Below are 27,038 nucleotides of genomic sequence, written 5' to 3'. Positions count from 1 at the left end.
TATAATCCAATTTCGAACATTCATACCAAATTTTAGCTCTATGCTAATTTTTTTCACCCTCGCAGTCTAATTTAACTGGACTAATTACCGTATTGCATAATGTTAATTACCTTATAACTATTTTAAACGACCTATAAAAACAAGGAATTGATTTATGGATATTAGAGTGACATATTTTACATGATAATAATATATATCTTATTCAGAATATTTATTATCAACAACATTTCATAAATTGACATTGACATAAGAACAATTTCAAATAACATTTTGGAATTTTATTGTCAATTCAATAACATCTTTTCGATTTAATACTATTTCGATACCCTTATTAAATTAAATATAATTATAACTCATTATAGTAAAAGTAACCAAAATTTTGAAATTAATTACGATTACGAACCGAATATCAAGCTGGCTCTGTAAGTACTTCTATACAAACCAGTGTTGCCAGATTACACATTTTAATTTAATTAGTGAAGTAACAAATTTTATTTATGTGTTGTTAAAATGTTAATAGTAAAAATATATTTGATACAGAGTCCTGTAAAAATTGGTGGACATTCATGCTTAATTCACACATAACTGTATATTTCCTCGACAAAAAGATTGTGCTAGACGTAAATTTTGAAAAAAACGGTGAGTGCAATTAGGGAATGAGAATTTGTTACGACTCAAATTTTGAAACTGAAGAAATGAAGAAAAAAAATTTGACTCCATTCAAAAAAAAAAACAAGAACCAAAATTATAAATACTTCAATAATTGTTGTTTATTGTTTTAAAATATTTTTAAAATTTAAATTATGTATGCATGTAAATAAACATATTTGTAAAAATTTTGTGCTCTTTTTACCTTTGCAATTCCTAAAAAAACATACTTTTTCCGAAAATAAATATTTCATCAATAGTTTAAATAAAATCCGATAGACTTGGCAACGTTGACACCAGCCGATTACCAACCGAAAGGAACAGTCCATTATTGTTATCGAGGGGAGGAAAGCTTCTCGAACAATACGAAAATTAAGTTAACAATTTATTTTAGGGAATTTTAAGATTTTATAGTCAAATAATGAGAAAATTAAAAACGTTTTGTGGATTAATATTAGAGCAAGACTTAGCTAAAAACTAAAAAGGCTTTTACGACTGAATATTAAATATACTTTGCATTCTACGTAAACTTATTTGTTTACATCTTTTAAAAGTTATGTATTTTAAAGAAATATAGTAAATACTGAATTTTGTATAAATAAACTATCAATTTACCTCGGTAGAGGTCGCTTAATTTCATTTTTCGATATGTAGTTTACTAGAACACAAGATCAAGTTCAAGAATTCAAAATATCAAATTGAAGAAGTTTTACAGTTAGGCCGTACGCGTCAATGGAATATAAAGAAAAAGTGACTGTATCAGGTGATATAAATTAAAAGTCATGGAACTAAGTGTTTCTATTAGTATTATTTTGAAAATTAGTATTCTGTTTAGTTTAAATTTTACAGGTAAGTTTTTTATATTACAAATATTTCTTAAATAATTGGAACAGAATAGAAATAATTACGATTTTTACGAAAAAAAAAACAACATTTTACAAAACAGACAAAAATTAGTGTCAAAATTATTAAGCTCTAAAAAACTAAACATGAAATTAGACTGCAACAGTTTCAATATCATAATTCAAGTGTAATAAACTAAATGTGAAATTGATCAGCAACAGTTTCGATATACGAATTCAAATGTAAAAAACTAAACATGAAATTAGACAGCAACAGTTTTAATACTCAAATTTGAGTGTAATAATCTTCCGACTTAATCCGAATATCTTCACAAAATATTAGAGCTGGTTCTTGATTTCGCTTTTTTGAGGTTGTTTTTTATAAAGATGAAAAATACGAGGGTTGCAACTTAATTCAAAACATAAAACACGTATGATAACACGTTCTGAGTACGTTCACTATTAAAAATGTCAAACTTCATGATGTCAATGTCAGATTTGACATATGTACATATCAGTGTTGCCATATCTCAAAACTTAAATAACCAAATAGCATTAGTTTTTTAATACGTATGGAACTTGATAAATTTAAGGGGGTGGGTTGAATTTTTTCTCATTTTTATGTAACTGTATACTAAACTAATATTTTTTTATGGGGTTGGGGTAGTTAAAAAAAAACAAAGATTTTGCATTTTGACGCATATAAGATCGATATTTTCGTCACTGACGTTTAGTTTTGTATATTGTTATATACGGATAAAGTAGCTGATTAATTTCATGTTTAGCTTTTTATACTATTTCAACAGATGAATTATGAAAAGCTTAACTGTTCCACTGCATTCCTACGGATTATAAAAAACATTTTTTTTTCATAAAATTCTTGCGTAGACCTGTTTTTTTTTTAATAACATTATACAGCATATGAACACATTTTTTAATAACGACGTTGAGCAACTGACACGATTTAACTATCGGTTAATTTCTATTAGTTTAGTCACGCAATGGATAAAAACCACTCAACAGACGTTATTATATTCTAACAGTGATTGATCAGTTCGTATCTGTTACTACAAATACCGGGGGAGTTCGATTAATTGTTAATATTGTAGCGATGTTTTGTTTTAGAAGTTCATGGTGGTATATGGAACGTTTGGAATGTTAATTATTGGAGATGTGTTTTGAAAAAAATTTATGAATGTCCAGATAATAATATCAGATATTATTTATACACTCCGTAAGTATTAGAATTTATTTAATTATAATATGAAAGTGTTGTAAATTTTTTTAATAAAAAAAAGCGATTTGAATTGATTTAATTTATTCATTCATGAAAGAATTTAAAAAATATACACTGGTAATTCATTAAAATCGAAATTTGAATTTTTTACTTTTTCATTTTTGTTCGTACAAAAAATTTGTAGGGATCGAAATTGTGGGAAATTTTCTGCTCTATAACATGACGATATAAAATTTACGAAAAAAAATTTTTATTACTTGATTTATTGAAAATTAATGAGCTTTTTGGAAATTTATTTATTTATACTAAAAATATATCAAAAATAAGATGAAGAATCCATTCAATATTATATGGAAATCTAGTAGGGATATTTTTAAAAGTATCGACGTTTTCAAATTTTGAAAATTCAAAATGGCGACCGCGTAAACTGAATTTACATATTTTTTTTCCAAAAGCTATTCATTTCATGAATATTAATAATTTAGTAATGCAATTTTATGTAATCCAAAGAAAAAAAGTTGTAGTTTAATATAAAAAATAAAAAAAAATTTCAAAATTACATTTACATATCTTTTTAACCCTTAAACTAAAACAATTCTTTTTATGGATTTACTGGTAAGAAATTGATTTTAACTGCCCTTTTAGACAGGGTGTTATATAAAATTTCAAGTTCTTGAATGATTTTTTGGGTTATTGAATCCAAATCGCGTTGACAATACACCCTCCACCCCACCATAACGCCTAACCGCTTCTGCGCACAATATCGATTTTTAATGATCGATTTCAAAAGTTTTTTCGAAAAATATAATTTATGAAAGCATATTCTTTTATATTTTAAAACAAAAATTCAAAATTAACTCAGTAATATATCGCGATATAAATTTGAAAAAAAAAATTTTTTTAAGTATATTGATTCAAAAAAGGAATTTTTTGCTAATATTGTCGATTATACTACAGTTTTTTTGTCGATTGCAGCAAACTATATCCTGAAATTATCAATAGTCATAAAATTATTTGAGTTTAAAAAATATATATTTAAATTCAATTTACGCGGTCGCCATTTTGAATTTTCAAAATTTGAAAACATCAATCCTTTTAGAAACATTACCAATATACTTCCATATAATATCGATTTTATTTCATTATTTTTACTCTAATTACAGAATAAATAAGTAATTTTTAAATTTTCCAAAAATTTAAGGTTAGAAGAATTTTTTCGTGAAAATCTAGTTATATCATATTATAGGCTATAAAATTCCCTACAATTTTGATATTTACAATTTTTTTCTACGATCAATAATAAAAAAGATATTTCAATTTTAACGTTATCCTGAACTTGATTGACCCTGAGACTGACTATGGGACGTACTAGCCGAAATTGACGCAACGTAAATTTAATTTATTTATCTGTCGAGTTCAAAAACGGTCAAAATCTATTTTTTATAATACAAAATAATAAATAAAAATCATTCTAGAGAAACTGGTACAAAAAGACTGACTATAGATATAAGGAATCCGTACGCTTTAAATTATTCTGGGTATGATTATCGCAAAAAGAACGCAATCATTATTCACGGATTTAACGGTACTGAGTCCCGAACACCGATCACAATTTTACGTAACGGTAAGTTTAAATCTAACAAATTAAAAGCGAATTTAATCAGCTGCATTATCGTAACAAAAACATCAACTACGAGCGGTACAAACAGGTAGACATATGTCATTTCGCGATGACGTCATAATCACCCGCCATTTCAACTTACCTGATAACGTTATTTACATTAAAATTATTATTAAAAATAGCATTTTATTGTCATTTTTTTGGTGTAGTCGTGGAAACTATACGCAATTTTATTGATTCTCAGCTATATAACATCGGATAAAAGTCATAAAGTACTTATTTTAAAGAAAGCATAACCGCATGCCATCTAACGGCGCCGGTCATAACTTGGTGTTATGGAAACTATAATAGAAATGTTCTAGATCTTTCTGTAAATAGTAGAATGTTATAGTAGCAAAAAATTTATATGTTGATTCAAAGATAATGTGTGATTTAAGCGATACGAATCTTAGAAATATTAGAATTTGTTTTAAACACTTTTTATAAGGTTAGAAGTTTTTTTTTAACAGAAAAATTTCATTATAGATCGAAATAATTGATTTTTCACCTTATAAAGTTTAATTTTAATAAAAAAAAAACGATATAAACAATTATCTATGTATAAATAAAATTATAAATATTTATTTAATCGCCATGACAATATGGCCGACGTTTCAAGTGACGTCAGTTACTTGCTTCATTATTTACAATCACCCCCGGTAATACGGCATCTATATAATCCCTCTTATAACACATAGATAAAGTCGATCATTACCAGTTTTTCCAAAAAGTTTGGATCTACATGGATCTTTACTATAGAATTTGATATTTAGACATCGCCATGTATAACATTTGTCGAATTATTACAGATCGACTATTGATAAATAACACCATATAAAAACTAATGTTTTAAACATTATTTTCTTTCAATAAGTAGTTAAATGATTGAAACTCACCCTTACCTTTTGTCAACGCCTTATTTGGTGTGTCTTTATGAAATTTTTCACTAATTCTTTACATCACTAACTCACTTTTCCCACAACATTCTGTGCTCTTAAAACCAAAGGTCAACCACACTCTAGTCCGCAATTATTATAAGTTATGGCACTAAGTTTACCGTACTTTTTCAAACTTTTAACAATAAAATTTCTCATTAGCTTACATTTCAAGAAAAGACTACAATGTATTCACGATAGACTGGTCGACAATAACGCCATTTCCATGTTATATATCTGCTCTATCAAATACGAGGTTAGTCGGACAATGTGGCGCGAAGTTCTACGCTTACATCATGGAAAATGGAGGCGACGCAAGAAAAACCACTTGCATCGGACATTCTTTAGGAGCTCATATTTGCGGAATGATGAGTAATCATTTGGATAAAAGACAACATAAAATTGTTGGTACGTAATTCTTAAACAAAAGTGTGATGTTGTGTAGGTAGCTGGCAACCAGTCATACATGAATTCGGTTATATGTAATGACGCAATCAGCTGGTTTGTTGTGAAATAAAGCAGTGTTGCCGATTAAATATTGTGAATTTCTGAAAAGTGATATAAAAACAATTAAATATTTAGGTTTGGATCCCGCTAGGCCCTTAATTGATCGTTACGCTAATAAATTATTTAAACTGTCAACGGAAGATGCTAATCACGTACAAGTGATTCACACGAACGCTGGATTTTTAGGTGAAGTAAATCAAGTAGGACACGTGGATTTTTGCGTGAACGGTGGAAGATTTCAACCGAGTTGTTATGGAACTAGACTACGTACGTACTATTATTTAATCTTTACAACTAGAAACCGCTAGAGGACGTCACGTATTATATTATTTAAATTTGAACATTTTTTAATTATTTCACCTAATTCCTTTGAAATAGAATTAAACGTGACAACATAGCATTCATTTAAATTTACTTTCCGTTTGATTTGTCGTATTTATCATAACGATAGTTGTAATTATATACAAAAATTATTGAGTGAATTCGAAATTTTTTATTCAAATTTCCGTATCTAATTTATTATAAAACAATTTCGTGTTTATATTCTAGGATTTATTTGTTTTAAAGTTGGCAATTCTGTAGATACTAAATTGGTTATATCACAGCCGGTTTTACATAGCACAAACCATTCAACAATTGTGTAAATTTTAAACAGTGTTAATATAGGTATTAATTGCGTTGTTTTTTGTATTATTAAATTTATCTTAATAGTTCTTTTCAGGACTATCTTAAAAACTGTCTAAACACTATTTCAAATAGCATAAACAAACACTTCTATTCATGATTTATTTGATAATGAACTGTTAAAAGTAAACTTTCTCATTTTTTATTTTAAACTTGTCTATTATATTATTATTTAGTATGTGGTTCATTATTTTAACACGTAATACATTTATTATAGCTATTATTTTATCACTCGTAATTTCTAGTGGTGTGATTCGGGTTTCTTAAAATGCTATTGAACAAGTTACATCGTTGCCACGTTTTTTATGCAAATCCATTTAAATAAATTACATCGTGGCTAGGTTTTTTTAAATTGTGATAATTGAATATTTTATGAAACAATACTTCTACAATTTGTTTTTTATATAATTTTTTTTACTTCCTAACTAGTAAAAAAGATTTTGGAATATTTTATTTTTTTAGATAAATTAATTTTATATGAATTTATATCAGTTATATTATTCTAGAACGAGCTAGATGTAGTCATTTTCAAAGTGCTTGTTATTTTGCACAGACTGTAAGATACGGTAACTCAATTATGGGGAGACCTTGTAAAGGGGGGTGTCCAAAGATGAACTCGAATTGGGGGTTTTCACCTGGGAAACCAATACCTATGGGAGAAGATACGCCTTTTGGGTAAATATGAATAATAAAATATAATTAAAAAGACAAAAAAATGTTAATTTTAGGGTTACTGGGAGTTATTGCGTGCAAACGAATACTTTCAAAGATTGTCCTTATTTCCAGTAAAAGTGAAATTCAATGGCAATTATATTATGTACATATATTTTCAATTTATTTTAATAACAAATAAAAATTTTGTTTTATATTTTATTTTATTCTAAATTTTTCCGATTTCCAATAATTTCTGAAGTAGAGTTAAACTCGGCAACGTTGTATAGTAAAATTTATCTTTTGGTAGTTGGTATCCTTAAAATCTCATTCTGTTTCTGACAATTGTACTTATACAGTAGTTTAAGTGCCATCATTAAGTATGTAACTTTTTGTGATAAATTGAAATTAAACGTCGTAAAAAAAAGTTAGTATTATTAAAAATTGTGAGAAAACGGTGAAAAATAAGTAATAAAATATCAAGTGTTGTTATTAATGTGAAAAATATGGTGTAAAAGTTGACAAAATTAAATAGTTAACACCAGCATCAGCATACGCAATTTTGATTTAACAATGTAAACATTTTTTTAAACTGTGAGTGATGACGAAAAATGAAAATTCAAAAACGTTTAATTTCATAGGTTTTACAGTGGTTGCAACTTTTTTTCATTGAATAATTCAATGTAAGTGGATAATTCAATATTTTCGTAGGGATTTTTTTTGAGGTTAAAGGCAAATAAATAGACACAGTTTTTAAAGTAATATATTAAATTATTGCATATTTAGGTACAACATGATAGAAAAACGTCTTCACATCATTTCCCTCTCAATTTATGTACAAACAATCATACATACAAAAAATTTCATTCGATGTAAAACAAAATAACTAAAACGCGACTATTTGACAAAAAATTTTTTCCGTTAAAAGTTTTTTATCTTTTTATTAACCGTAAAATTACAAGCTAAATTATAAAATACGGAAAAATATTCAATAAACGCGTATATCAACAAAAGATACAAAACTATCGCGATTGTTAGGACTAGATCGAAAACTGCTGGTTTTACACTGGAAATAAAAATATAAAAAGAATGACTACACTGATAAAAGTGATATATAAGTGTATATTCACCTATATACATTGACGGTGCCGCCGGTATTTTGATAAAATTGAAAATCTGGATCCCTCTTGTCAGGTACTGCGAACGTTATTTTAGCGTCCCTCAAATATTTATTGAAAGTTTCTTTGAAAGTACCAACTAGTAGATTGTCTTTTGCACTTAATAATTGGGGCGATCTAGCCTGACTAGAAATATAGTTCGACCAAGTTTCAATATGGGTTCTATCTATTTTCTAAAATGGAAAACTTTAATAGAAAAATATTACTACACTGATCGTTTAAAAAAAATTATACGCCCCTGTATAACGTGTTTTTGTCACCTGTAGCTGTCGATAAGGAACTAACTTTGAAAACAAAATTTCATAAAAATGTGGCAATCGTATATTTTTGCCAATATCTCCTGAACTATAATATCCAATGTTTGATAATTGTGATCAATCTTTTTACGAGGCTTTACTCCACTAAACGTGAAATTTTCACATTTGTAACTCTATTAGTTTTTGAGATACAGGGTGTTAAACTTCAATAACATTTTTTGGGAACGAAATCTCTTAAAAATATTATAACCATATATTTTTGGAAATATCTATGATACCCAATGTTTGATGGTTGTGTTCAATCTTTTTAGGAAGAATTGGTTTACAAATCATGAAATTTGCACATTTTAAACTCAATTCTTTTGCGAGATAAACTTCGACAACATTTTTTTAACCGAAAAATGTTACAGTCACATATTTTTGCAAATATCTCCAGAACTAATAAATTTAATTTTTGATGATTGTGCTCGATCTTTTTAGGAAGTTTTACTCGACAAATCATGAAATTTTCATATTTGTAACTCTATTAGTTTTTGAGATACAGGGTGTTAAACTTCGAAAACATTTTTTTAATTGAAAAATGTTTCAACAGCAAATATCTCCTGAACTATTAATTTTTGGATTTGATATTGATACTCAATCTATTCAGGAAGAATGACTCCACAAATAGTAAAAATTTCACATGTCACAACCATCAGGTTTCAAAAATACACGGTGTCTCAGGTGTTTTTTTGCATTATTGTACTATTACACTTGAAATTTCTAATTAGGACACTTTCGATTCAGTCCCCGTTACTCAAGACTATCCACAATCCATTTCCCTATCAGAATTCGAAGAAATTTCTCAAAAAACGTGAGAAAAAAACAATGTAATCCAAAAAAATGATAACCCCCCTAAACCAACTATTAATTTTTTAAAATTTCAACTACTTTTTAGACGAAATAAACTCACCCTCGTATCTCCAAACACTTTCCCATAAGAAACACCGTATATATACCTAGCTAACGCTTCGGCAATAATATCAGTGTTCTCCATTAATTTATCCACATTTAAATTTTCCTTGGTATCCGTAATAGTGAACTTCCTAAAATCTTTATGACTTTTCAAAGTCGACAAAGTGAATGCAGGAAGTCTTCTAATACTGAATCGCTCGTGTTCCCATCCTGAAAAAAACCACTAAACAATGGATTAAACAATTCGATCGAATTACCTAAAATATCATCGGCTAAATTGATCTTCTTGTGCACCCCCTCGATGGACGTATCGGGGTACAAAGCACCCCCGACAGATTTCAGTTCTTTGAAAAATAAAGAAGACGGCGATCCGTCCTTGGGGGGTTTCGACACGTGCATGTAAATAGAATCGTTGGAGGCGAGGGTATCGAGGCACATAACGTAAGAAACTTCCTGAAACAAATTTTTTTTTTCGAAACGACCATGAATTTATGTGAAAATTAACGTACTTGCAATATTGATCCTTCTATTGAGTCCAATTGATCCTCCAACCACTTTTTGCTACCCTGATAATTGATTTTACCGCCACCGGTTAAAGCGAATACTATGTTGAACCTTCCGCGGGTCTTTTGGTCAGAGTATAACCCGGAGAATAATCTGAGTAGTTCTAAAAGTACGACAACGCCAGATCCATTCGAGTCTGCTCCGAAAGATAGTTCCTTAAAACGCAAAATTAGTAACTAATCCTCGTATATTTTAAAAGTAATGAAGATTTTCCCTATTTTTTCGTATGGATCTTGAAGATTTTATAAAAAAAATCATTAAAATCGGATAGTTTTTCATATTTCTGGAGCCAAATATACGAGGAAACCTTCATAGCATGTAATTCCCCAAAATTCAAATAAATCCTTAATTATTTGAAAAAAAAAACAACTTACAGGAGCAACTCCAAAACTATCATAATGTGCTACAATAGCCACTGTCGGTACATTTCCACTGGGATTATAACCGGACAATTGTCCGTGTATAGTAGCAATTTTAGCATCAGTTTGTACCGCCGGTGTACTAGCAGATACTACTATCTGGTATCCGTTAGCAGCAATAGAATTTACTAATGCCTCCGCTGCCGATTTACTCATATCGCTATTATCCAAATTGTTTTCTACGTCTCTTATAATAGATTCAAGTTGTGGAGAATATTTCGAAAAATATACAGGGATTGATACATCTTGAGCTATCATTGCGTTTTCTAAGATAAGAAGATGCTAAAATATTGGAATTAGTACATAAACAGTTCCAATTGTATGTTAACTACCTGCTTATCTTCGTAACTCAAAGAGGCGATATCTTTAGGTAACATAACCAATAAACCCCCTGCTTTTAATTTAATATTTCTAAAACTATCCACCGTTAAATCTTTTAATTTTGTTACCACGCAATGTCTCGGCGAATTCCAATTCGTTAATGATTTAGCTTCTAAATTTAGACCGGCACTTCTACAACCTAATTTAGATTTAAAAAATTTGATTTTTGAATAAAAATTTCGATTGAAATACATACCATGAGCGATACCGTGTAAATCGTAATGTTGCATTCTGTGCACCGGAAATTCGGAAGATGCATATACCGGATTCACTGGTGAAACTATTATGAATATCGGTAAAAATATTAAAATGTAATAAGGCAAATAGCCTTTAAATATTTCCTCAATCTCCTGAAGCCACATATTAAATACTTATTTTATTTATCCTATAAAGTTGTATAAACCTTTAATTTAATTAACGAATCCACAAAAACATTGAAAATTAACACGATTTTAACCCAATTAAATTTCCTCTCTATTACCCTTATTGGTCCCGTCTCTATTAAATGCCAGAATACCTACAATGACAGCACGGCATGTGACTAGACAATTTTTAGCGATCAAACTGTGTAATTAATAAAAATGATAACTAAATAGCACGTTAAATGGATGAATGTAGATATATTGGGATAAAAATAAAAATTTTGTATCTTTTTTAGTATATTAATGGCATTTTTTTCCTTACAATATTTTATAAAAAATGTGTTTTCACTAAATATTGCCTTATGTCATCTAAATGATTGACAGATGATTCTATCACTTTGTTGACATTTGATACATTTAATGAATAAATATTATCAGCTAAAAACGTATTTTATTTATCCTATACAGTTGTTTATACCCTCAATTTAATTAACAAATTCACTGAAATATTATTAATTCAATTTCGAACCTCTAAACCAGAAAACCTACAACGGCATGTGATTAGGCAATTTCTAGCGATCAAACTATTTATTCATAAAAATAACTAAATAGCACAGTAAATTGATAAAAGTATATACATTTAGATGGAATTATGAACTTTATATCTTAAATAATATATTAACGGCACTTTTCTCACAATATCTTATTAAAAAATGTGTTTTCTTTAAAAATTGCCTTATGTCATCTAAATGATTGACAGATGAACCTATCACTTTGTTGACATATGATACATTAAAGAAGTAAACATTATCAAAACTTTTTAAATCTTAATATTAATATAATTTTAAAAAATACTGTTGTCGTATTAATGACAATATAATTAAAAAAAAAAATGCCTACTGTCATACTATTGGACGTATCTCTTTCTATGACGAGACCTGTACAAGTCGGCGAAGGATTTGAAACTATTACAAGAAAACAATTAGCAGAACTCGGAATTAATGCTTTTCTAGATCACCTTAGTATCCATTCAAAACTAGAGTTTATATCACTGGTAAGTATTAAGTTTTATTTATCGAGTGAACTTATATTAAAATGTGTCCAATGCTAAAGTTAAATATTCAATTGACGATAAATTTTTTAAATTATCTTTCAATTTATGAATATAAATCGAGAGGAAAATGCTTAAACAAATAATTATAATATAATTTTTGTATTTCTGATTGTTTTTGTGGCCAATCGAAAAAAAAACAAAGAAAACGGATGTTTCCATGGTTATTTTAATACGTCAACGTCATTTTTCAAGTGAACTAATCAACCACGCCATCTGCGCCATCATTTCGTTTCTTTCGTCTACGGGCATTTCACCGTTCGCCATGTGGGAAATTGCATTGAATATTGAAAATTCATAAAAGTGTTTGATAAAATAAGTTATAATTTAAACAATTCAGCATATTAGTACTTAATTACGTGAGTTATTTTTCTCGTGCTTGTGAGGTTATGAACCAGTAAACATGGAAGAAGCTGCTATTGGAAAAAACAATATTTGCTCTACAGTTGCAATAAGATATCGGTTCGTGTATGAAAATGTTGGCGGTGGTGAGCCCGAACTCCAATTTTCATCGCATCCTTTAATTAAATTACAAGTCGAAGTACCTAAAGACGAGAACAAAGAAGAACTTCTACCCGAAAACGTAGAATACGAAGACGACGTTGCGTATTTACGTAGTCTCGATCCTAAAGAATGGAAATCGCAAGATCATTACAAAGTTTTGGGTATACCGAATTTGAGATATAAAGCTACAGACGAAATTATTAAAAACGCTTATAGAAAAAAAGTTTTAAAACACCATCCTGATAAACGAAAAGCTTTAGGGGAAGAAATAAAACCCGACGATGATTATTTCACTTGTATTACAATGGCTTATGAAACTTTAGGAAATGTAAATAGGAGGAGAGCATATGATTCGGTTGATCCACAATTCGATAACGATTTACCTTGTAATAGTGATATTAAAAAGGACTTTTTTAAAACTTTTACACATTATTTCGAACTTAATTCTCGATGGTCCGAAAAACCGAACGTACCCAAATTAGGCGACGTAAATTCTTCCAGAGAAGACGTCGAAAAATTTTATTCTTTTTGGTACGATTTCAAATCTTGGAGAGAATATTCTTACGAAGACGAAGAGGACAAAGATAAATGTCAAGATCGTGACGAAAGGAGGTAAGTAATTTTCTTTTATATACATACGAGGCGCTTAAGAAAAATACTATTTTGGTAATTTGTTAATTTTATTATTATACCTCGTATATATTATGAAATTTTCACAATTTTATAATTAGATTTGTAAAGTTTGGAAATTGGAGATATAAAGATGGTTTTTAACTAAAATGAGGTTGTAGTAGTAATTTTTTTTCTTCAGATATGTGGATAAGTTGAATAAAGCCGATCGCTTGAGGAAGAAGAAAGAAGAAATGTCAAGGATTCGACAATTAGTCGATTTAGCGTACAGCAACGATCCGAGAATCGCCAAATTCAAACAAGACGATAAAGATAGGAAATTAGCAGCGAAGAGAGCGAAACAAAACGCAGTTCAAGCGAAAAAAGAAGAAGAAGAGCGAATTTTACGTGAAGCCCAACTAGCTAAAGAACAAGCTGAAGCAGCGGAACGTGCTAAAATAGAAGCTAAAAGACAGGAACGCGAAGCGCAAAAGAAAGCTCTTAAAAAAGAAAGAAAAACCCTTAGGGATATTTGTAAATTGAACAATTATTACACTGAAGATGCAGAAGAAAATTTATCCCGTATGACAGCGATCGAAGGGATGTGCGAGCGGTTATCTTTAAAAGAATTGGAAGATTTGAATAAAAATTTGAAAAATAACGGGAAAAGCGCGTTCCTTAAAGCGATCAAAGAAAACGAAGCGTTCTTACAAAAAGAACGATTGGAAATACTGAACGCTACTAAGAAAAGCGATACAGGAAATAATACACCAGCAGTAGTTATGGTAGCACCGGATTGGAACGAAGATAACATACAGTTACTGGTAAAAGCGGTTAATCTCTTTCCTGCCGGTACCAATCAAAGATGGGACGTCGTGGCTAATTTCATCAACCAGCACGGTACTTTTTCGGAAAATAGTAACAAATTCAATGCGAAAATGGTACTATCGAAAGCGAAAGATCTCCAAAACACGGATTTTTCCAAAAATAATCTAAAAGAAGTGGCGAACAAACAGGCCTTCGATAATTTCAAGAAAGATAAGAAGAACGTGCTGAACATCGGCGAATCGGATATATCGAAAAAATTGGAGGAGGATAATAGGAAATCGGCGACGAACGGCGAAGTGAAAATTTGGACGACGAACGAACAACAATTGTTGGAACAAGCTTTGAAAACTTATCCGGCTTCGACGCCGGAACGGTGGGATAGGATAGCGGAATGTTTACCGGACAGATCGAAAAAGGAATGTATGAAACGTTATAAGGATTTGGTGGAAACAGTGAAGGCTAAAAAAGCGGCCCAAGCGGCCATCAACAAATAATATTTTCGATTTTTGTATTTTAGGCGAATGAATTGGAATTATTGACGACGAAAATATTTTATTTTGTCGTTTTTGATCGAAATATATGACAAAGTTACTGAGTTTACCTTGTTTGTTTTTCTTTTTCATTTTTATTTATTTATCTCGGTGATTATTTTTTTGTAAAAATGATTAAAAAAAAAATTAGTTTCGACAATTTATTCGTGGCGTCTATTGTTATTTTACCTAATCTCTTTACAGGGTGATTATCGTTTTTCATTGGAATGTAGTTTAAGAGAAAATTACCTAATCTATATACAGGGTGATTCTTTTCATTTTTTTTAAAGATTGTGTTTAATTTTACGACATTTTTTCTGTATACAGGGTGATATTGTTTATTTCGAAATTTTTATTTGAAAACTAGTACTCTGTATACAGGGCGATTCTCTTTTTAGATTAAGTTTCATCTGTTTTATATACAGGGTGATATTCGTTTGTTTGCAATTTTCCTTTTTGAAACTGCGTACTCGGTATACAGGGCGGTTCTATAATTAGATTGCGTTTCATTTGACGGCATTTTTTCTATATACAGGGTGATCTTTATTAATTTGGAATTTTTCTTTGAAAACTACTTACTCTGTATACAGGGCGATTCTTTTTTAGATTAAGTTTCATTTTACTAGAATCTGTTTTATATACAGGGTGATATTCGTTTGTTTGGAATTTTCCTTTTTAAAACTGCGTACTTGGTATACAGGGCGATTCTATAATTAGATTGCGTTTTATTTGAAATTTTTTTTTTGTATACAGGGTGATCTTAGTTTATTTGGAATTTTTCTTTGACTACTACCTACTCTGTATACAGGGCGATTCTCTTTTTAGGTTAAGTTTCATCTGTTTTATATACAGGGTGAAATTCGTTTATTTGTAAATTTCTTTAAAAATTACTCACTCCGTATACAGGGTGATTATTTATTTATAGATTGTGTTTAATTAGACAATTTGATTTCTATACAGGGCGACTCTCTTCACAAGGTAATTTTTATAATTCAGTATTTCATTTGAAAACCTTTTTTTTTTCTATACAGGGTGATTTTTTTTTATTCTTTATATGGACTATTTTATTTCAAATAATTCACTTTTACAGGGTGATTTTTTGCTCTGTTTTTTATACAGGATGATATTCGTTTATTCGGAATTTTCTTTTGAAAACTACTTACTCGGTATACAGGGCGATTCTTTATAATTTTCAATTTAAATTGTGTTTCATTTAACGAAAATTTCATTATTATACAGGGTGAAATCATTATTTAGCCTTTTTCTTGTATTTATACAGGGTAATTCTATTCTTTATTTAAAGATAATATAGTCTATACAGAGTGATCCTTTTTATGTTTTGTTTCATTTTATTTGAAAATCGTCCGCTACCTATACAGGGTGATTCGGTTATACTTCGAATTATAATAAACACACGTTAGTTTACCGATTTCTAGGTACCAGATCAAGATCGATAAATGGATTTCGCGATCTAGAAAACGCTAAATTCCAACCCAACCGAAATTATTTGGCACGTAAACTATTTTTCAGATGGCCTTTTCGTCACTATACGAAGAAAGATGTCCGTTTACTAGAGATTACAACGCCATTAAGGCGGAATTGAAAAATATAGAAGATTACGATAAGACTTGCATAGAAACTGCCCTGCACGGTGTAAATCAGATGGTTTTAGGGGAATGGGGTAACAACACCGCCTGTCAGGTTAATTATATTATCTAATACCCTCGTACGTCTCTATTATAAACGATTTTTTTTTCTACAGATATTATTGGTGACCGATGGTCATACCGGTATAGGACCGAACTCGTTAAAAGAATCGATCGCTTCTTTGAATCAAAGAAATAATCAGTTACCCTACCCCGTACCTTTTACTTTCCCCGGTAAACTTCATATAGTTTGTCTTGCGTCTCCGAACGATTTAAATTTCATAAAATGTATGTATTATATCTGTACGAGAGTTGCTAGTTCAGTTTTGAAATATGGCAACACTGAATATGTCAAATCTTTACGTTCCCGAAGCCAAAACTTATGTAGTAACCCTCGTATAATTGAATTATAGTCCAGTCAATGACCGTTTATCTCATACAGAATCAATTTTCGCGAAATTTTGAATGTGAGAAATTTTTTATCGAAAAAAATTACCAAAATCGCCGAAATAATTTTTGATTTTTCATGATTTTTCGATTAATTTTTGAGAAAAATTCTCGATGTCCAGAAATTTTATTATTATAATGTAAAGAGAGTTGCTAGTTCAGTTTTGAAATATGGCAACACTGAATATGTCAAATCTTTACGTTCCCGAAGCCAAAACTTATGTAGTAACCCTCGTATAATTGAATTATAGTCCAGTCAATGACCGTTTATCTCATACAGAATCAATTTTCGCGAATTTTGATTGTGAGAAATTTTTTATCGAAAAAAATTACCAAAACCGACGAAATAATTTTTGATTTTTCATGATTTTTCGATTAATTTTTGAGAAAAATTCTCAATTTTCAGACATTTTATTATTATAATGTAATGAGGGTTGCCATTTTAGTTTTGAAATATGGCAACACTGAATATGTCAAATCTTCACGTTCCCGAAGCCAAAACTTATGTAGTAACCCTCGTATAATTGAATTATAGTCCAGTCAATGATCATTTATCCCATACAGAATCAATTTTCGCGAAATTTTGATTGTGAGAAATTTTTTATCGAAAAAAATTACCAAAATCGCCGAAATAATTTTTGATTTTTCATGATTTTTCGATTAATTTTTGAGAAAAATTCTCGATGTCCAGAAATTTTATTATTATAATGTAAAGAGAGTTGCTAGTTCAGTTTTGAAATATGGCAACACTGAATATGTCAAATCTTTACGTTCCCGAAGCCAAAACTTATGTAGTAACCCTCGTATAATTGAATTATAGTCCAGTCAATGACCGTTTATCTCATACAGAATCAATTTTCGCGAAATTTTGATTGTGAGAAATTTTTTATCGAAAAAAATTACCAAAACTGACGAAATAATTTTTGATTTTTCATGATTTTTCGATTAATTTTTGAGAAAAATTCTCGATTTTCAGGAATTTTATTATTATAATGTAAAGAGAGTTGCTAGTTCAGTTTTGAAATATGGCAACACTGAATATGTCAAATCTTTACGTTCCCGAAGCCAAAACTTATGTGGTAACCCTCGTAAAATTGAATTATAGTCCAGTCAATGATCATTTATCCCATACAGAATCAATTTTCTCGCAAAATTTGATTGTGAGAAATTTTTTATTGAAAAAAATTACCAAAACCGACGAAATATTTTTTGATTTTTCATGATTTTGCGATTAATTTTTGAGAAAATTTCTCGATTTTCAGGAATTTTATAAAACGAATATATTATAATGATATAGAGCTGCTATTTTAGTTTTGAAATATGGCAACACTGAATATGTCAAATCTTTACGTTCCCGAAGCCAAGATTTATGTAGTAACCCTCGTATAATTGAATTATAGTCCAGTCAATGACCGTTTATCTCATACAGAATCAATTTTCGCGAAATTTTGAATGTGAGAAATTTTTTATCGAAAAAAATTACCAAAATCGACGAAATAATTTTTGATTTTTCATGATTTTTCGATTAATTTTTGAGAAAAATTCTCGATTTTCAGGAATTTTATTATTATAATGTAAAGAGAGTTGCTAGTTCAGTTTTGAAATATGGCAACACTGAATATGTCAAATCTTTACGTTCCCGAAGCCAAAACTTATGTAGTAACCCTCGTATAATTGAATTATAGTCCAGTCAATGACCGTTTATCTCATACAGAATCAATTTTCGCGAAATTTTGATTGTGAGAAATTTTTTATCGAAAAAAATTACCAAAACTGACGAAATAATTTTTGATTTTTCATGATTTTTCGATTAATTTTTGAGAAAAATTCTCGATTTTCAGGAATTTTATTATTATAATGTAAAGAGAGTTGCTAGTTCAGTTTTGAAATATGGCAACACTGAATATGTCAAATCTTTACGTTCCCGAAGCCAAAACTTATGTAGTAACCCTCGTATAATTGAATTATAGTCCAGTCAATGACCGTTTATCTCATACAGAATCAATTTTCGCGAAATTTTGAATGTGAGAAATTTTTTATCGAAAAAAATTACCAAAATCGACGAAATAATTTTTGATTTTTCATGATTTTTCGATTAATTTTTGAGAAAAATTCTCGATTTGCAGGAATTTTATTATTATAATGTAAAGAGAGTTGCTAGTTCAGTTTTGAAATATGGCAACACTGAATATGTCAAATCTTTACGTTCCCGAAGCCAAAACTTATGTAGTAACCCTCGTATAATTGAATTATAGTCCAGTCAATGACCGTTTATCTCATACAGAATCAATTTTCGCGAAATTTTGAATGTGAGAAATTTTTTATCGAAAAAAATTACCAAAATCGACGAAATAATTTTTGATTTTTCATGATTTTTCGATTAATTTTTGAGAAAAATTCTCGATTTTCAGGAATTTTATTATTATAATGTAAAGAGAGTTGCTAGTTCAGTTTTGAAATATGGCAACACTGAATATGTCAAATCTTTACGTTCCCGAAGCCAAGATTTATGTAGTAACCCTCGTATAATTGAATTATAGTCTAGTCAATGACCGTTTATCTCATACAGAATCAATTTTCGCGAAATTTTGAATGTGAGAAATTTTTTATCGAAAAAAATTACCAAAATCGACGAAATAATTTTTGATTTTTCATGATTTTTCGATTAATTTTTGAGAAAAATTCTCGATTTTCAGGAATTTTATTATTATAATGTAAAGAGAGTTGCTAGTTCAGTTTTGAAATATGGCAACACTGAATATGTCAAATCTTTACGTTCCCGAAGCCAAAACTTATGTAGTAACCCTCGTATAATTGAATTATAGTCTAGTCAATGACCGTTTATCCCGTACAGAACAAATTTTCGCGAAAATTTGATTGTGAGAAAGTTTTTATCGAAAAAAATAACCAAAATCGACGAAATAATTTTTGATTTTTCAAGATTTTTCGATTAATTTTTGAGAAAAATTCTGGCTTATAATAAAAAAACTACGTTTTTATAAAGGTTTTTCCGAATAAATGAAAAAATAGAAAGAAAAACATGTTAATGTCGTTTAAAAAACCTCCATTTCCATTTTTTGCATCGAAATATCAAAACTAAGTGATTTATGAAAAGAATTTCACCCTCTCTCCAACCCCATTTGGAAAAAAAAATCGTCACAACTCCACCATTGATTTTTTAGAAAATTTTAGTTTTTTTGTTTCTGAAAATTCAAGAATTCAATCGATTTAACTTATTAACATGGACGAATCTAAAATTTTCTCGATTACGGTAATTATAGATACGGAATATAGTCCAGGCGCTTTAGCCAAAATTTTACTAAAACGAGCAGAAATTGGAAAATGGGGAAAACCACCAAATATTAGTATAAAAACAAGATATCTACATAATTTATTTCGTAAAATAGATACGAGGTCCTGGAATTTTGTTTTCCATCAATCAACTCCTGGTGGTCAAGTTAATTAGGCTTTAAACGTGTGAATTCGGGATTTCACGTTCTAAAAATTAGTTCAAACAAATTATAATGAAATTTTTGTGTCAACCCACCAATTTTCCGGGATTTTCCCCAGTTTTCACACCCCTTAGCGTGTCGAACTATCATTTCTATTGGTTATGTTAAAATCCTTAGCACCAGGACTAATTTTCGAACTGTACGGGACAAATATAATATTTCCACCTTCATCGATTGGATTATCGGTAAAATATTGCGAGTTTCTTTTGCAGCTAAAGCTCTATTTCAAAGATTAATCGATTTAACTGGATACGACGGTTCCATATTACTACCGGAAAACCTCAACGAATCCAATGTCACCAGCCTATTCCAAAAACTCGCCGAGGATATGTACACAAATTTCAAAGGTACCCTAAAATGCGGAAATTTGGAATCTAAAGTCGTTTTATCCCCCGCGCCAGTGGTAAGTACCAAACTCCGATCGAATAAGCTTAAAAATCGATGGGATTCATCGAAATTGGCCCCGATATAGGATTTGCTCCTCTGCACAGCTGTTTAACGAACAGTTAAAAGGGGCCGATGCCGCTTTATTTCCTAACGTAACCGTTTCACCAGATTACGGGAAAACCGCATAAAACCGGCAACAGTGTGATCATAGACGTCATATAGTTGTTTGAAAACGTACACAACGTTGCCGGATTTACGAATACCGAATAATATTTAATTTAGTCCAGTTATTGAGCGTAATTTAAAAAGTAAAAAAATATGTCAGAAAGTTTTATTTGTAGGCGTATACTAAACTTACAGATTTCGAATGTCAAACTTACAATATGTCGGATCTTATAGAAGTTTGCGGTTTTATATCGGTAGCGGATGTGGGATCGCCGATGGCGATAAGTCGCCATTTAATCCTGCCCGATAATTCGTTAACTAAACCGGAAATAAGCTCTAAAAACGATACGGATATTAACGAAGAAGAAACCACCGACGAATCCCGAGTACCTTCGTTTTGCGTACTGCTCCACGGGGCTTTAAGAGTAGAAAATATGGCCGCCCTCGTTAGTATAGGTGACGCGTCGATAAAAACGATTTCCGGTCACGTGCCAACGTCAAATTACGTTTCAGGTGATAATTGGTTCGGTTTCGTGTATTCTTGGGCCGATTCGAAGAAGAAATCGAATCTAATGTTGACGATTTTGACTCCGGGCTCCGACGTGATCCCTTGGTTGGGCGATTTGAATTATTTGGGTTCCGCCGAATCGTTTACGCCGGATCAGATCGGAAGTTTTCCCGTTAAACCCGTAGAGAAAAGGAGTTATTCTCAAAATGGCGTCGTATGGATACGTCAGGCCGGATTGCAATCGGATATACAAAAAATATTGAGGCACGCGCGGAAATTACCGGAAAAAACTCAACAATTCTACAAGGTAGTAAAGAGGATTTTTTCGTTTGTTTGCAAATTTGGCAACGTCGGTTTGTTTTGTTATAGGAGTTGAATAGGTTGAGGAAAGCGGCTATTTCTTTGGGATTTTTGGATTTATTGAATGGTCTCGCTTATATTTTCGATCAGGAGTGTATACAATTGCCGTCTAGTGCGCATCCCGATTGCGCATTGCAGTTACAACACGCTGCCGATGTTTTAAGGAAAACGCAAAATCGCGATATCAAATATCTTGTTATGCCTTTACAAACTAATTACAGTAGCGCTTGAATCTTTTTTTTTTGGAAATTAAAAACAATTTTTATCGAAGAACACTTTTTTTCATTTCCTAACCTCACATTTTCAAAAGTCCTTATCCATACCTACATCGTTGAAGGTAAGTTCATTTTAATTAACAATTATTTCAAAAATTACGAAAAAAAAATATTTTTTTATATATTTCCTCACGGATTCGCAATAGAAATCTAAATTATTCCAAATAAAACAATCAAATATCGAAAAAAAAATTATATTTCATAAAGATTTTTTCAAGCAACATATGACAACACCGCGTTATTACGTGTCTGTAATAGACAACCGGAATGTGACGTCACGTCCGCCATATTATTATCATAAGTCATTTTATAAAGTTCGTGGTTAAAATGCCTTTACAAACAAATAACAATAACGCTTAAATCTATTTTTCTTTTTAAATAAAAACAATTTTTATAAAAAACCCTCTTTTTAATTCCTAATTTCACATTTTCGAAAGTTCTTATTAAAAAATGGCAGTGATGTTATCCAGACATTCATCAATGAAGGTAAGTTCATTTTAATTAACAATTATTTCAAAACTTACGAAAAAACATAATTTTGTTTATATATTTCCTTACAAATTCGCAATAGAAATCTATTATTCGAAATAAAACAATCAAATATCGAAAAAAAATTATATTTTACAAAGATTTTTTCACGAAACATATGACAACACCGCGCTGTTACGTGTCTGCGATAGACAACCGGTACGTGACGTCACGTCCGCCATCGTCATAATTCACTTTCCAAACAAAGTTTGTGTTCTATAAAATTATTTCATCAGTTTTTTTGTTGTACGAGATGGTGATTTATTTTGTTCCATACTGTAAACATTACAGTGAAGATTTGATTCTAAGCCATAACCTATTAATGTTAAACATAAATTTAATATCCCTAATTAACAGTATAAGAACGTGAATATATTTCGAAAATAATAAATAACGTAATTAGTAATACTGACGAGGTAATTTTATGCAAAATTCATCAAAGAAAATACGAAATAAGATCGTCAACACTGTTTGTTCGGAAAGTGATCCCTGACCTGCCCTAACTATGACGATTGTGACGTCAACACTCCTGTAGAAATTTGCCCAACGTATAGTGATAAATAAAATCAACAGATGTCTCTGTCGCTTTAGTTTCCAATTCTGCGGACTTGTGTCTACAGTGTTGCCTATTTCTTAAAATTAACTTTGATTCAGTCATTTTTTATATAAATACTTCTTTTAAATTGAAAATCACTTATTAATTCATATAATTAAAGTTATTAACGTCAGGTTATATTTTTATTAAAACTCTATTATTTATTAAAAAGATTCAAAATTTAGATCATATAAACATCGTTAAAAGTCATTTGTATTTATAGACCGAACTGGCAACATCTAATAATACCTAATAATCCAAACTCAATTTCAGTCGCCATATTTTAAGGGTGGTATCTCGGAAAGGGGCGGAACGAATTAAACCCCACCTTAATTTCATAGGAGTAATCATTTCCTGAAGTTCGTCCCTCGAATTTAGAAACACCTTGTATATTACATCAGATATTGGAAAAAAAAATGTATGTACAGAAGAATTTGATGGAATCTTTGAAAATGACGACAAAATTGATGAAAAATAGCACGCCCTCTATAACTAGAGTTTATTTAATTAACGTTTTTTACAACCAAAAACAGATTTTTTAACCAAATTTTTGAAATCTGGTAAAAGATAAAGTAGCAACACCGCTCTCAAAGTATTACAACTATAATGAAGCATCGTTAAACTCATATTGCTAGTAATATTGAGGTGGTTATTATACAGGGGGGGCACCTTAAAATTCTCCGATAAATCGTATAAAACGTGAGAATTGACGTGTAAAAACTGAAATAAATTCCTTTGGAAAGACGTGCACAGATATAAAATAGTTAAACAAACGCAAAATATTAATAATATTCTAAGTTCGGCGAAATCTTTGGTTAGAATATGTTTGATATCTTTCAACGAAGTTTTCGATAACTTAACGATCAGAAATATCAAAGAAAACAAAAGTAGCGGCACTGGTAGTAACACTCGAAAAACTAGTAACAAAATTTGAAACATGTGATCGTAATATTTATCGACAAGAGCGCACACAACGAAATTCTGTTTCAATTTCAAAATGGACGAAAACGTAAAACTCGGAATACTTAAAGACGTACAAAACAACCATATTAAAATACTCGGTATCGCAACCGATACGTCATCTCTTCTTCTTCTATAATCTATACACATCACCCTCGTATTTTCCCTTTTGGTAACCAAACATTCGTTGGATTCGTCGTCGCAGGAGATCAAAGGATTCTTCGTTTTCTTTTGAGATTCGTTTTTAAGTAGATTCCATAACGATATTACGTGAAAATTCATGCATATTATTATCCAAAGTTGTAAAGAATTCAATAGAATTTCAGTGCCGTTATATATCGGGCATGTTTTAGGTGAAAACGTCCATGTACGATCATTGATTGTCAAAATCTCGATTGTCGCTAAAAACGGACTGACGGCGTCTATAAGCGTTAGTTGGAGTATCAACGAGAACGTACCTGAAAAATAATAAATGTTCTCGATTTTAAGCCTAGTCTAAGAAATAAATTATTTTGAAATACTTTTTGTAATCATAAGCATGCACAATATACCCTCATTGTAATTATTATTGACGTTATCAATACGTATAAAGTGGATTTAGGATTGTTACGTATATGTCAGGATGGCCGAGCGGTCTAAGGCGCCAGACTCAAGGTTTACCTTGCCTGTACTGTACAGGTTTCGAGCGTTCTGGTCCACTCTGTGGGCGTGGGTTCGAATCCCACTTCTGACATAGTTTTTTTTTCTAATTTTTCTAGAAAACTAAGTTGATATTTATCACAGTATAATAAAAAAACATTATTCAATTAATCATAAAATCAAAACAACTAAAACTGAGTTTAGTAATAAAATAATATTGATGTTATGAATATTTTCAAATTTCTTTTACATAAATGGCGTCTCTTTATTTAAAGTTGGTCTATTCAAAGTTACTCAATATTCTTAGAAAATAAGAAGGATCAAAATTAAAAGGATATTGCGTGTTTATTGCAGCTTATAGGGCTATATTTATAGATCTAATTACAAATACTCTTCACATGTGTATTAAGGTTATACAGCGTTGCCAAACTGAACTGTATAATGTTTATCATTTTTCATTACATTTAATTAAAATTTTAAATAAATGAATAATAACTATTAAATAAGCAAATTTTGATAGTTTCCAAATATAAAGAATCTTAGATTGAATAAAATAATTTGCCTTTCATATTTACTAACAAAAATATAATTTATATTAAGTTTATCAGTAACGAAAAACACACTTACCGTTTCTTTTATTTTTCAAAAGTGCCAAAACATAAACTAAATCCATCCCAGTACCAATCAAAACAAAAGAAAAATATAAACCAATAATCCATTTAGGCAATAGTATATCTTCTCCAAATTCTTCGAAATAATTGTCGTTTACATTCGATAACGAACTATCGTTAAAATTCGTCGAAACATTACTTGTATTTAAAAAAACATTCAAAAACCCGCTTTCTGCGAACGTCTCGTTGAGTTCTTCCATGTCGAACTCATCCATCTCTTCTCGCAGAGACAAACTGGTTTAAACTAAATTATAAAAACATAAAGAAAACGAATAAAGCAAACCAGAGAGAGATGTTAATGCACTTATGGAGCCGTGGATGAAAGTATAGTCGAGGGGATTGTTGTCTCATTATATACATATTTAAAATAAATTTTATTGTGAAATATACGAGAAATGTTACTTAAGTTTTGAGATATAGCAACACTGATAATAAATATATCGAATCTGACATTGCCTTTATAAAGTTTGACGTTTTTGATGGTGAACGTACTAATAACAAGTTGTCATACGAGTGATTACAGATATTTGAAACATCGATTATGTACGTAAACTGATATTGCACATTTGTCATGTGAAATATCGTGATATTGAGGCATTAATTCCACTCTTATATATTCAATATTACATAAACATTTGATTGTTAAAAAGATATGTTCGTGTTGGATACTGCATAATTTGACAGCTCGCGTCGATAAATTGATCATAATCCGTACTAGATGCGACAATTACAACCTGATATTTAGTTTCTATGCGAAAAAATACTTCGTAAACGATTTGATTATCAAAATTATTCCATCTTGTAACATTGCAGTAATCCCCCAGACTAAAACTTGATCTTGTATTAAACTATATTCGAAATTGAACCGTAACGTCAAGTAGTTTTAGGGCGAATTTCGTAAAATGTAACATAAGGTACATTATCTTCTCGATTGTTATTTAGGGAGTAAAATTACATGGAAGACACAAAAGAAATAAGTTTTAACTAAACAAGGTGGTACGTTTTCATTAATTTAACGTATTTGGTATTTACAAGCCCAAATTATATTAAAATGTAACTTAAATAGTTTCAAATAAATTGCGTTTATCAACAAACATTATTTTTAATTGTCCACTTTGTATAAAAACGTTTCACTTACTTACGCATTTGTTAGTCTGCGTGTTTATTTATAGGAAAATTGATACGCGTGTACATAAAAGCATACAAGTGCCTTTCTCACTGTTTCAAGTGTTTTTTTGTGTGGTTTTCGAAAGGAAATACGTCAGCATATTAAAAAATTTTATTATAACGATATTTTTAATATACAGGGCATCAAAGTTCAAAGTAGGTACATTTTCTAGGGCATGTAAACTGTTAAGAATAGTTTGAAATAATTTACATTTCTAATTGTAAACAAATTTGAGTTAACCTCATTCATATAACTTGACGTTTATCGATCGATAATATAGAGAGTTTGGAAAGTTTAAGCGGGAATTTTGAAAACT

At 30.1% G+C, this 27,038-nt stretch overlaps 5 protein-coding genes and 1 non-coding gene across 7 annotated transcripts; 4 read left to right on the top strand and 2 right to left on the bottom strand.

Annotated features, from left to right (window-relative positions):
- Positions 1-1,291: 1,291 nt before the first annotated feature.
- LOC130896637 (phospholipase A1-like) lies at positions 1,292-7,346 on the top strand. The gene is made up of 7 exons (XM_057804843.1): positions 1,292-1,497; positions 2,619-2,724; positions 4,203-4,351; positions 5,485-5,730; positions 5,905-6,096; positions 7,020-7,188; positions 7,242-7,346. Exons 1-7 carry the CDS (start codon positions 1,431-1,433, stop codon positions 7,300-7,302), a joined length of 990 nt encoding a protein of 329 aa, XP_057660826.1. The 5' UTR covers positions 1,292-1,430; the 3' UTR covers positions 7,303-7,346.
- Positions 7,347-7,912: 566 nt separating this feature from the next.
- Positions 7,913-11,517, bottom strand: LOC130896622 (BOS complex subunit ncln). Its single transcript, XM_057804823.1, has 8 exons — positions 11,114-11,517; positions 10,869-11,056; positions 10,492-10,818; positions 10,063-10,272; positions 9,811-10,006; positions 9,552-9,763; positions 8,295-8,515; positions 7,913-8,230 (listed from the first exon to the last, which is right to left on the bottom strand). Exons 1-8 carry the CDS (start codon positions 11,277-11,279, stop codon positions 8,086-8,088), a joined length of 1,665 nt encoding a protein of 554 aa, XP_057660806.1. The 5' UTR covers positions 11,280-11,517; the 3' UTR covers positions 7,913-8,085.
- Positions 11,518-12,034: 517 nt separating this feature from the next.
- LOC130896623 (integrator complex subunit 14) lies at positions 12,035-22,159 on the top strand. Of its 2 annotated transcripts, XM_057804825.1 has the most exons (7): positions 12,035-12,333; positions 16,392-16,562; positions 16,624-16,795; positions 20,679-20,869; positions 21,195-21,474; positions 21,532-21,833; positions 21,896-22,159. In XM_057804825.1, the coding sequence occupies exons 1-7, from the start codon at positions 12,172-12,174 to the stop codon at positions 22,115-22,117; spliced, it is 1,500 nt and encodes a 499-aa protein (XP_057660808.1). In that variant the 5' UTR covers positions 12,035-12,171; the 3' UTR covers positions 22,118-22,159. The 2 variants fall into 2 exon arrangements, with proteins under 2 accessions (XP_057660808.1, XP_057660807.1); XM_057804824.1 differs by having other exon boundaries at positions 12,051-12,333; positions 21,195-21,833.
- On the top strand, positions 12,562-14,931 carry LOC130896620 (dnaJ homolog subfamily C member 2). The gene is made up of 2 exons (XM_057804821.1): positions 12,562-13,506; positions 13,706-14,931. Exons 1-2 carry the CDS (start codon positions 12,794-12,796, stop codon positions 14,823-14,825), a joined length of 1,833 nt encoding a protein of 610 aa, XP_057660804.1. The 5' UTR covers positions 12,562-12,793; the 3' UTR covers positions 14,826-14,931.
- Positions 22,160-22,341: 182 nt separating the features above from the next.
- LOC130896628 (uncharacterized) lies at positions 22,342-25,800 on the bottom strand. The gene is made up of 2 exons (XM_057804833.1): positions 25,511-25,800; positions 22,342-24,702 (listed from the first exon to the last, which is right to left on the bottom strand). Exons 1-2 carry the CDS (start codon positions 25,767-25,769, stop codon positions 23,792-23,794), a joined length of 1,170 nt encoding a protein of 389 aa, XP_057660816.1. The 5' UTR covers positions 25,770-25,800; the 3' UTR covers positions 22,342-23,791.
- Positions 24,861-24,977, top strand: Trnal-caa (transfer RNA leucine (anticodon CAA)). Its single transcript has 2 exons — positions 24,861-24,898; positions 24,933-24,977. It is a non-coding gene; the product is annotated as a tRNA-Leu (tRNA).
- Positions 25,801-27,038: the final 1,238 nt, after the last annotated feature.

This window comes from Diorhabda carinulata, chromosome 7 (genome assembly GCF_026250575.1).
Source record: "Diorhabda carinulata isolate Delta chromosome 7, icDioCari1.1, whole genome shotgun sequence".
Classification (NCBI taxonomy): domain Eukaryota; kingdom Metazoa; phylum Arthropoda; class Insecta; order Coleoptera; family Chrysomelidae; genus Diorhabda; species Diorhabda carinulata.
Note: the sequence above shows the minus strand (reverse complement) of the source record. Positions and strands in the feature narration are given on the sequence as shown.

Coding starts and splice junctions, on each gene's coding strand:
- LOC130896628 (XM_057804833.1), bottom strand. CDS start 25,769: ATGGATGAGTTCGACATGGAAGAACTCAACGAGACGTTCGCAGAAAGC. Junction 24,703..25,510: donor TTTGAAAAATAAAAGAAACG/GTAAGTGTGTTT, acceptor ATTATTTTTCAG/GTACGTTCTCGTTGATACTC.
- LOC130896620 (XM_057804821.1), top strand. CDS start 12,794: ATGGAAGAAGCTGCTATTGGAAAAAACAATATTTGCTCTACAGTTGCA. Junction 13,507..13,705: donor CAAGATCGTGACGAAAGGAG/GTAAGTAATTTT, acceptor TTTTTTCTTCAG/ATATGTGGATAAGTTGAATA.
- LOC130896622 (XM_057804823.1), bottom strand. CDS start 11,279: ATGTGGCTTCAGGAGATTGAGGAAATATTTAAAGGCTATTTGCCTTAT. Junction 10,007..10,062: donor TAGAAGGATCAATATTGCAA/GTACGTTAATTT, acceptor AATTTGTTTCAG/GAAGTTTCTTACGTTATGTG. Junction 9,764..9,810: donor TTTAGCCGATGATATTTTAG/GTAATTCGATCG, acceptor GGTTTTTTTCAG/GATGGGAACACGAGCGATTC.
- LOC130896623 (XM_057804824.1), top strand. CDS start 12,172: ATGCCTACTGTCATACTATTGGACGTATCTCTTTCTATGACGAGACCT. Junction 12,334..16,391: donor AACTAGAGTTTATATCACTG/GTAAGTATTAAG, acceptor ACTATTTTTCAG/ATGGCCTTTTCGTCACTATA. Junction 21,834..21,895: donor AAACTCAACAATTCTACAAG/GTAGTAAAGAGG, acceptor GTTTTGTTATAG/GAGTTGAATAGGTTGAGGAA.
- LOC130896637 (XM_057804843.1), top strand. CDS start 1,431: ATGGAACTAAGTGTTTCTATTAGTATTATTTTGAAAATTAGTATTCTG. Junction 1,498..2,618: donor GTTTAGTTTAAATTTTACAG/GTAAGTTTTTTA, acceptor TTGTTTTAGAAG/TTCATGGTGGTATATGGAAC. Junction 4,352..5,484: donor GATCACAATTTTACGTAACG/GTAAGTTTAAAT, acceptor ATTTCTCATTAG/CTTACATTTCAAGAAAAGAC.